Source organism: Tachyglossus aculeatus, chromosome 5, assembly GCF_015852505.1.
Source record: "Tachyglossus aculeatus isolate mTacAcu1 chromosome 5, mTacAcu1.pri, whole genome shotgun sequence".
Lineage (NCBI taxonomy): Eukaryota > Metazoa > Chordata > Mammalia > Monotremata > Tachyglossidae > Tachyglossus > Tachyglossus aculeatus.
The window spans coordinates 424,994-435,349 of NC_052070.1; the positions used below are offsets into that span (position 1 = coordinate 424,994).

Consider the following 10,356-nt stretch of genomic DNA (forward strand, 5'->3'; position numbering starts at 1 on the left):
ATTTCTCTCAAAATCAACTATCAAACAAGTAGAATTTCCTTTAGTAGATTTGCTTAGGAGAACTTTCTCTGCCTCCAGATTTATGTGTGCTCCTATTTCCTGAGAAAATAAGGTGGTGGATTGGACTGTCTCATATCCTGTGACAGAAGAAAGCTTAATCCACTTGCTTGCCAAACTGAGCACACCTGATTTACTAAAGCTATTTCATTGCAGGTAAACTTTTGAATGCAGTTCAGCATCAACAAATGTTTCCAGTATGTATTCTTTCTTCTTTGGTCCCTTTTAGATAAGAGAGTTGAAAAAATGGCAAAGGCAAGTTCAAATGTAAAGTCAGCTTTTGAGAAGACACAATTACAGATAAACTGGTAATCTTTCCTGCTGGAGTTTTCAAACTCTGCCATCCCAGGGTGAAACTGAGGTGAGAGCATGGAACACCAAAAATTTCCTCACATAGGAACAACTGGACTGTTTAAAAATCCCCTGAGTCAAAACATCAGCTTTCAACTTGCATTCTTCTAACAGGTACTGATGCAAAATTGAAAACAATTAGATGTGGGCAAAAATGAGGACGGAGGCAACTGAAGAGATTGATGGGCTTCCTGATTCGAGATGACCTTCAAACCACCTTCAGAAAATTAGTTGGGATGAGAAATATCAATGTAAAGCAAATGATTTTTTCCCCCACAGGTACCTGGCTCCTGTACTACAAAGAATATATGGTTTCATCCTTTCAAAGCAGGGAAAACAGCACAGTTTCTATTTTACAGAGAAAACAATATAAAGGTATGATTTCCCTTGTCATGCTCTCACCCATATACTGGAAATCGTATTTTGTAGAAGGAAACCAACATGAATTCTAAAAATGCTTGTATTTCCTATACATTTCCTAAAATATAATTATCTGTTGAAGGGAATAAACTATGGGTGGTTTTTATTGTGATTGTAGCATGATTTCACTCATTCTGCAATGATTCGGGTTCTCTGGGCAATGCAAGGCAGGCTAATTCTGAGGGTAGACATGTGTTTCCTTGCAAATGTCTTTCTGCAAAGTCATCTCATTTTCAAAGCGCTGAAGAATAATAAACGGTGAAGCCTGCTAGTAACTATGCGCTGTCATTGCAGGAAGTGCCACAAGGCAAAGGCATCGGAAAAATTCTATTTTTTCAGGGCAACTTTCAAATCAAGGCAGAAAGCAGGAATCTGAGAGTGATAACTTGCTTTTTGTGCAAAACATGAGGTTTTTGCCTTATTTCCTATTAAACACTGGATCCTGCTTAAACGACTCCCTTGAAGCCCAGTTCTAATAACCTCGCAGAGCTTTTCAGAGCTCAGTTTTTACAGTGTAGGAAAACTTTCAGCAACTCACATTGATCCAGCTTTGAAGCCTGGATTTTTCTCCAACATTTTCCAACCGTTCCCCAAATCTTGCTCATCTGCTCCTCAAAAGAGTTTGCTACATGGTGGTTTTCTCTACCAGAGATCCCAACACCCGCTCAATCAGCAGATATAGCCTCTTTTCTTTGCAGACTGCAGTGCCGCAGTCGTGTCATATTAATGAACCCAAGTGGCTTTCAAAACTTAACCCTCTCTGTCCTGTAGTGCGACTGTTGCAGGGTACATACTAAGAAAAACAATTTGCACATAGGCACTGGCACCCATGCCCCCTGATCATTTATAGATGTCAGTTAGCCTGCTTAGAGAAACCTGCAACATAGCGAGGGAATTGGAAAAGAGAACTAAGCTTTAGCCATGACCCAGGACACCTGAGGGACAGCCATTTTCTTCTTAGCAACAGTAGGCATTTCTGCTTCCAATTGAATATATTTGTATCTGAGGCCCCTTTGAGAATCAATGATATTAATGAAGTTATTCCTCCCAGTGCAATGTCCTAAATAATTTTTCCCTGAGCCACAAGAGCACAATTAAAACTAAATTAAAAGTTTATTTGTTCACAATGTATAACACGTTCTCTTGCTCGCTCGCTCGTTCTCTCTCTCTCTCTCTCTGTATATGTGTGTGTTCCCTTTCGTGTGACTGTGTGCTATAAACGTATTGAATAAAAGACTTGAAAACTCTATTCCAAGTCAAGAAAATACTCAGATTCCACAGAGGGGGAGGCAGTGCAGGTTCCCTCTGCCCTTCGATGACAGAAAGTAGCCCTGAAGCAGCTATTTACAGGGCAAAACGGACCCCACTGTCCCGTGCACCGTGGTGACCGTTTTTCTGTTTCCCAAATATCTTTTTTACTTCAAGGTGGCAGGTTATCCCCCGTACTGAGTTAACGCACCATCAAGAAGGTGCGATTCTGGGAGCTTTCCAGCCCCTTGGGATTTTGACCATTATTTTCCCAAGGCCTATGTGACCTTCAAACAAACGTCAGGCCCGGATCCCTCTGCTCCCCACTTCGACCTTTTCAGAAATAGTTCTGACCCCGGTGGCTGCCATGAATGATGTTTTTCTTACTCTGGCAAGCTGCTTCTTCGCCTGACTCTGCATTGCAGCTGAGGCTTGGTGTGGAAGCCCAAAGGGAACCCGGCGTGTTCGAACACAAAGCGAAAAAGATCAATGCGATGCAGCTTTAGCTGCCTTTATTCGGGGGGCACAGGGGGAACCCTGCCGCGGGCGAGCATTCCCAGGGGCTCGGGCTGCGGGGTCGGGCTGGACTGCGGAGTCGGGCTGGGCTGCGGGGTCGGGCTGCGGACTTGAGCTCGCCCAAGTCGCTGGTCGCGGTGCTGAAGCCGGCGAGGCGCGTTGCATCCGCCTTGGCATCTCCCCCGTGGCTGCCGCTAGCTGTCCCGAGATCGCAGGCCGGGAGCCTGGTCGGGTCCCCCGCTTTGGACAACCCCCGTGCCCATCCCCTTCCCGCCCGAGAGATTCCTTCTGACCGTGTTTCGCCGTCACTCCTCCCCGGCGGAAAACCGGCTGCAATGAGCTCAGCTCCGGCGGGTCCACGACCGAGAGAGGGGAGGAGGATGGAGGGGGATGTTGGAGGAGGAGAAGGACCAGGAGGACCAGGAGGACCAGGAGGGAAAGGAGGAAAAAGAGGAGGGAGGAAGACGAGGACGAGGAGGAAGACGAGGGAAAGGAGGAAAAAGAGGAGGAGAGGGGAAGGAAAGGAGGGAGAGTGGCCCCATTTGGCAGAAGAAGGGAGGAGAGAGTGCATGGCTGGGGGGAAAATAAGGAGAGAATGAAGACGGCCAAGAGAAAGGGGAGATAAAAACAATTGCCCCCCTCCAAGTGGCAGGGGTGGGGGAGGGGGGGAGTAGGCAGGGGTGACTGGAAGGCGTGGGAGGAGGTCCCAGGGCGAGGAGCGAGGGCGCAGAAGAGTGGGAGGGGGAGGGGGGGCGAGGAGGAGGGGAGGGCCGCCGGCGAGGGAGCGGAAGCCGAGCGGCGGGACCGGCCGCGCCCCTCCCTCCCTCTCCCCTCCCTCCCTCCCTGCCGCCCACGTGGACCCCGGTTTCTCCGGCAGGGCTCCGCCCCCTCCCCCCCCTCCCCCGCCCCGCCGGGACCGGGGAGTGCGGGCTATATAAGGGCGGCGGCGGCGGCGGCGGGCAGAGCAGTGCTCCGGCCTCGCGCCCCCCGCCCGGCCCTCCGCCATGAGCTACTCTCTGGACGCGCTGGGCGGCGCGCCGTCCGCCTACCGGCGCCTGGCCGAGAGCCGGACCGGCTACGGCCGCGTCAGCGGGTCCCCGTCCAGCGGCTTCCGCTCGCAGTCCTGGTCCCGGGGCTCGTCGGGCACGGCGATCACCTCCTCCTCCCTGTCCTCCTACAAGCGCAGCGCGCCGGGCGGGCCGCGGGCGGCGTTCGAACGCTCGGCCGTGCTGGGCTCGGCCGTGCTGGGCTCGGCCGAGAGCAGCCTCGACTTCAGCCAGAGCTCCACTTCGCTGTTCAACGGCGGCGTGGGCGCCGGGGGCGCCGGGGGCGCCGCCGGGGACCTGAGGCTGTCGCGGGCCACCGAGAAGGAGCAGCTGCAGGGCCTGAACGACCGCTTCGCCGGCTACATCGAGAAGGTGCACTACCTGGAGCAGCAGAACAAGGAGATCGAGGGGGAGATCCAGGCGCTGCGGCAGCAGCAGGCCGCCCGCGCGCAGCTGGGTGACGCCTACGCGCAGGAGATCCGCGAGCTGCGCGCCGGGCTGGAGCAGGCCGGCCACGACAAGGCCCAGGTGCAGCTGGACGCCGACCACCTGGACGAGGACATCCACCGGCTCAAGGAGCGCCTCGACGAGGAGGCCCGCCTGCGCGACGACACCGAGGCGGCCATCCGCGCCCTGCGCAAGGACGTGGAGGAGGCCGCCATGGTCCGGGTGGAGCTGGACAAGAAGGTCCAGTCGCTGCAGGACGAAGTGGCCTTCCTGCGCAACAACCACGAGGAGGAGGTGGCCGAGCTGCTGGCGCAGATCCAGGCGTCGCATGTGCCCGTGGAGCGCCGGGACTTCCTGAAGACCGACATCACCACGGCGCTCCGGGAGATCCGCTCCCAGCTGGAGACCCACTCGGACCAGAACATGCACCAGGCCGAGGAGTGGTTCCGGGGCCGCTACGCCAAGCTCACCGAGGCGGCCGAGCAGAACAAGGAGGCCATCCGTTCCGCCAAGGAGGAGATCGCCGAGTACCGCCGTCAGCTGCAGTCCAAGAGCATCGAGCTCGAGTCCGTGCGGGGCACCAAGGAGTCCCTGGAGCGACAGCTCAACGACATCGAAGAGCGTCACAACCACGACCTCAGCAGCTACCAGGTACGGCGGGGGTCGTCGTCGTCGTCGTCGTCAGCACGCTGTCCGGTTAGCGCTTACTGGGTGCCGAGCACTTTTCGAAGCGCTGGGGTAGAGGCGGGGTCATCGGGTTGTCCCCCGAGGGGCTCACGCCTTTCATCCCCATTTGAAAGATAGGAACCTGAGGCCCAGAGAAGTGAAGTGACTTGCCCGAGGTCACACAGCAGACGAGTGGCGGGGTCGGGATTAGAACCCGCGACCTCTGACTCCCAAGCCCGGGCTCTTGACACTAAGCCACGCAAACGATCCCAGCCCCCGACTCCCGCGCCCCTCCAGCCCAACCTCCGGCCCCCGGCTCTTTCAGCCCTCTCTTTGCCTTCCCCCTGCTCCTCCAGCCATCAAGCCGCCCCCCCCCCCCCCCCACACACACACACATATACTCACTCTACCCCTCGCCACCCGTCCCACCCCGGTCCCTGGCTGCCGTCTGCCGCCAAAGCAATTGCAGAGAAACTTTGTAACGGGGTTCCGAAGTGGAAGCTACAAATCCGAAACCTGCGCAGTCCCTCGCCACTCTCCCCTAGTCCCTCCCCCAGACTTCACATTGTGTTCTGATGGTTGAATTCGGCACTGATCTCTTCACCCATCTTGGACCGTTTCGGGTTTGCATGCCAATTTCAAGGCACTTTAAACTCTGAGAGAGTCTGTGGGCTGTGAGTAAGGGGAGCCGGCTTCCCACCGACTTCCGAATGCTTAACCTGCCTTTTCTGGGAGTTGGTCTGAGTCTCTAAGCCCAAGGAAAAGCGCCCAGACTCAGAGTCCCGAGCGGTTCTTGGGTTTCTTTCAGTCGGGCTGTTCATTTCCTAAGGTTCCCGGCTGGGGCGGGAGGGCGGGGCGGGGTGTGGGTGCGACGGGCGGGGGCTTTTGACTCTACGGATGCTTTCTTGCCGGTTTCAGGACACCATTCACCAGCTGGAAAACGAGCTGAGGGGAACCAAGTGGGAAATGGCCCGTCACTTGCGCGAATACCAGGATCTCCTGAACGTTAAAATGGCTCTGGATATCGAGATCGCAGCTTACAGGTACAGTCCCCCAACCTGCGGACGCGCCCAGAATAGTCAGCGCACTGCAGAGGCACGTCTCACTTGCCATCGTCACGAAGTGAGAGCCTGGCCTCTTCAGTCCTGGGAGAGTTTTTCTAGGTTGGGTTTGGGGCTTTTCTCCAATTCCGAATACATCCTAAAGTGAACACCTCTTAAATCCCTAACAAAGTCATCCAACTACCTACAGATCGATGCATTCTTTAAAGGAGCCGTCTGCTCCATACCCTCTGCCCTCGCCTTAAGGCAGATACGGGACAGTGCGCTAAATAACCCAGTTGGGGTGTCGACAGCTTTGTTTCCGTTGCTTGGCTTTTTCTTTAAATTTTGTTTCTTAACATGTGGCTGCAGTTGAATGAAAGGATTTTGGATTTTCAGTTATTCTTGGAATAACAATAACAAGAATTCTAACAGTATTAATAATAATATTTGTTAAGCACTCGCTAAGGGTAGATACAAGATAATCAAGTCCGACGCAGTCCCTGTCCCACACGAAGCAATTTAAGGCATTTCCTAAGACTTCCCAGCTGAGGTGCAGATTGGGCACTTTATTCCCGAGCCAAGAAGGAGCATCAGAGTCCCCCCGCCTCCCTTGTTATGTTCTCAGCTTGATGCGGGGAAGAGACTATAGCTTGCTATTGCCATCATCTGGCCAATTAACATTTATCACTCAAAAATTGATTGGCATCCCTTTTAAGCAATTCCTCAATTTTCCAGCCATACTACCTTTAAAAGAGAAAACCCTACCAAAATAGTGAATTAGACACATTAGTTCCTCAGCTGGAGAATGTTTATATTACTGGATCACCAGCCCTACAGTTGGGTATATTTATGTAGACTTATCTTTCACGTTTACATTACGGTCTCAGAAAGTCTAGGCCTCTATGATGATATCAACACAAATTGAAAGTAAGAATAGGAATAAATGCCTTGCACACTACATAGCACAAGTTTATTATTTTCATATCTAGTTAAATATCAATCTGCAGTTGTCTACCCTACCTATTCCCTTGCATAAATCTAGTGATAGCCACTTTCCCAGTGCAAATATTCACTGCCCAGAAGCTCTTTCTTATACTCCTCCCAAAAGAAGAAAGAATGGCAAGGGCTTTTTTTCTCTTGGAAGTATTCTTAGGTCTTTAAGACCACGGAGATTTTATTCCACCCATTACCATTCATCATCATCATCAATCGTATTTATTGAGTGCTTACTGTGTGCAGAGCACTGTACTAAGCGCTTGGGAAATACAAGTTGACAACATATAGAGACAGTCCCTACCCAACAGTGGGCTCACAGTCTAAAAGACTAATGTCTTTTAATGTTACCATTAACATTGATGTACCTCTAAATGTCTGCCTTACTCTCAGGCACACAGTGAAGGGGAAGAATTTGATTCAGTATCTCTAGAGAAAGCTCCCAGGGATGAGGTCAGCAATTCTGAGCATCATTTGCATTCACCCTCCTTTCCCAAAGGGCCTTTTTAATTTTACTGATGATGTTTGGCCACGGGGGCCACCAGGTTGGAGTGAAACTCCAAGGGCCCCCTGAGTGACATGCCATTTTCTTGGATCGTTTCTGCAGAAAGCTCCTAGAGGGTGAAGAGACGAGATTCAGCACATTTTCTGGAAGTATCACTGGACCTATCTACACACACAGGCAGCCCTCCATCACAATATCTAGTAAGATACAAAAGACAAAAATTGAGCCTCCCAAGCTAAAGATCCAGCATAAATTTGTGGAGGAAATTATAGAAGAGACCAAGGTAGAAGATGAAAAGTCAGAAATGGATGTCGCCCTGGCAGCAATTGCAAAGGAGCTGGCTGTGAGTTCTATCAAGATCGAGGTGAAGGAAAAGGCTGCAGAGGAGGAGAAGGAAGAAGAGGAGGGAGGAAGACCTGGAGAAGAAGAAATTGTGGCCACAACAAAAGCTGTCGTGAAGGTGTCTGCACCAGAAACCAAAGGAGAAGAAGAAGAAGGTGAGGAAGAAGGTGAAAAAGAAGAGGGGGAAGGAGAAGAGGAAGAGGAGGATGAGGGTGCAAAGTCAGACCAAGCTGAGGAAGGGGGTTCTGAGAAGGAGGATGAGGACAAAAGTGAGAAGGGTGAGGAGGAGGAGGAGGAGGCTCAGCAAGGAGAGGGAGAAGCAGAAGCTGAAGGGAAGGTTGCAGCTGAAACGAAGGAAGAGAAGGAAACTGAAGAAAAGAGTGACAAAGAAGCTGTAGTAGAAAAAGTCATTGTGGAAGCAAAAGTGGAAAAGGCAGAGAAAGTGAAATCGCCTGGGGCCAAGACACCCACGTCTGAGTCCCCCATAGCCAAGACGCCCACACCCAAGTCTCCCGTGTCCGAGTCACCCGTGTCCAAGACGCCCACGTCCAAGACACCCATTTCCAAGTCTCCCGTGTCTGAGTCGCCCACAGTCAAGTCACTCGTGGCCAAATCGCCCGTGGCAGAGCCTCCCGTGTCCAAGACACCCACGTCCAAGACGCCCACATCCAAGTCACCCGTGTCTGAGTCACCCGCACCCAAATCTCCTGTGCCTAAATCACCCATGCCCAAGTCTCCAGTTGAGGAGGCAAAATCTAAAGCAGCAGAAGCAGAAGAAGAAAAGAAGGAAAGAGCTGAAGGAGAGAAGAAGAAGGAAGGACCAGTGGAAGAGAAGGAAGAGAAAAAGGAGGAGAAGGGAAAGGACACATCTGAGAAGAAGAAGACAGAATCCGCAGGAGAAGACAAAGCTGAAATTACCATTACCAAGTCAGCCAAAGTCGGCTCTGAGAAAGATACCAAAGAGGGGGAAGAAGAGCGGGGGAGTGAGGTAGAAGGAAGTGATCAGGGATCAAAGGGGTCAACCAAAGAAGACATAGCTGTGAATGGGGACGTGGAAGGCAAGGAGGGTGGGGAGGAAGAGGAGGCAACTAAAGAAAAGGGGAGTGGTGAGGAGGAGAAGGGGGTGGTCACGAACGGGCTAGACTTGAGCCCAGCAGATGACAAGAAAGGAGATAAAAGTGATGAGAAAATAGTGGTCACCAAAAAGGTAGAAAAAATCACCAGTGACTGGGGAGATGGTGCTACCAAATATATCACCAAGTCAGTTACAGTCACCCAAAAGGTAGAGGAACACGAAGAGACCTTTGAGGAGAAACTAGTATCCAGTAAAAAGGTAGAGAAGGTCACCTCCCACGCTGTAGTCAAAGAAGTTACGCCGAGCGACTAAGATTAGAGTAAGTGCAGAAGGTTAAGCCATACGACAACTCCAAAATGCATGTGATTGACGGCTTCAAAGCAGAGCGGCTTCTCCCGGGGAGGGGGGCGGGGGGACCCAGACACCGTGTTTTACTTTGTGCAATATGAGGGGGCTGCATGCAAGCTCAGGGTCTGTTCCCTCCACAGTCTTCGGGGATTCAAAAATGCATGATATGTACGTACTGAGGAAGTTTTCCAATTTCCTAAGCGGTTGGAGGGGGACGCTCCTGAGGAAGGTCGTAAGATGCATTATGCAAAGAACCAACTGAGCCAAAAAATAGTAATGAAACCCAGAACTCTCCTAGCCTTAAGAAAGCTATTTAGGAATCATAATATTTACCTCACTGGTGCAAGTCTAATGGACTTCTGTTCATGAGGGAACTTTGTGGGCACGCACAGTTCGCAAACTTTAGTTGATCGATGTAAAACGTCACAGCAGTTCTTGCTCAATAAAGGTCATATTGGAAACAAGACCAGTTGCCTCTGTGATGTTTTATGTTCTTCCAGGGGTAAAATCCCTTCAGGTCCAAAAACCTTCTTCCCTCCTGGAGATCCCTGGGGGCAAAAAAAGAGTCAAATAGCCTCATCACTCTTTCTGAATACACTTTGGGACAAGGATGAATACTCTGGAGATGCTGAGTCAGGGGGCACGTGAATAGACAGAAGGGGTAGTGCATGCTACCCCAGACTACATCCCAAGGAATCCCTGGGTGAAGTGGGAAGCCTTGACTTCTTGACTTAGCCAACATCAAAAAAATGCACATAATTTTCCTTTCCCACTGAGGAACTGGACTTAAGTACCAACAGCTTTCATACCAAAGCTCTGAGATATTTATCCCACTGACAGTGGCTGTAGGTGTTGGGAGGCCAGGGGTTCAATGTCCCAAACCTACCTCATGCTGACTCTATTAAGGAGTGTGAGATCCTCTAATTAAGAATAAACCCAATGTTCAATTTGGAAAAAGGAAAATAATTAGTCCTATACCACAACTGATTACATTTAACTCAGTGCTCCTGATCCTACCCTAAGAAGAAAAATAGCTTGCAATCAATCAGTAAGGTTTATTGAACTCCTGGTGTGCAGCACACAGAACTGTAGTCCTTGGAGTGCAATAGCTAGCAAACATGACCCTGCCCTCAGGGAAATTTCTATCCAGTAAGGGAGACAGACATTAAAATAATATACAAACAGGAGGAAGAAATAGAAATGGATTTGTAGATGAGTTTGTGCTTAAAAGTATGGTATTTCCTTATGTAAGTACCAAAGTGCTATGTGTGGGTCTAATAATATAATAATAGTAAGTGT

At 50.9% G+C, this 10,356-nt stretch overlaps 1 protein-coding gene across 1 annotated transcript; it reads left to right on the forward strand.

The window, feature by feature from the left end:
- Positions 1-3,589: 3,589 nt before the first annotated feature.
- NEFM (neurofilament medium) lies at positions 3,590-9,523 on the forward strand. The gene is made up of 3 exons (XM_038747392.1): positions 3,590-4,736; positions 5,670-5,794; positions 7,395-9,523. Exons 1-3 carry the CDS (start codon positions 3,597-3,599, stop codon positions 9,019-9,021), a joined length of 2,892 nt encoding a protein of 963 aa, XP_038603320.1. The 5' UTR covers positions 3,590-3,596; the 3' UTR covers positions 9,022-9,523.
- Positions 9,524-10,356: the final 833 nt, after the last annotated feature.

What these genes read in the sequence shown, in the direction of transcription:
- NEFM (XM_038747392.1), top strand. Translation starts at nt 3,597, where the DNA reads ATGAGCTACTCTCTGGACGCGCTGGGCGGCGCGCCGTCCGCCTACCGG. An exon ending in ACGACCTCAGCAGCTACCAG is followed by an intron (nt 4,737 to 5,669) that starts GTACGGCGGGGG and finishes TGCCGGTTTCAG; the next exon opens with GACACCATTCACCAGCTGGA. An exon ending in ATCGAGATCGCAGCTTACAG is followed by an intron (nt 5,795 to 7,394) that starts GTACAGTCCCCC and finishes TCGTTTCTGCAG; the next exon opens with AAAGCTCCTAGAGGGTGAAG.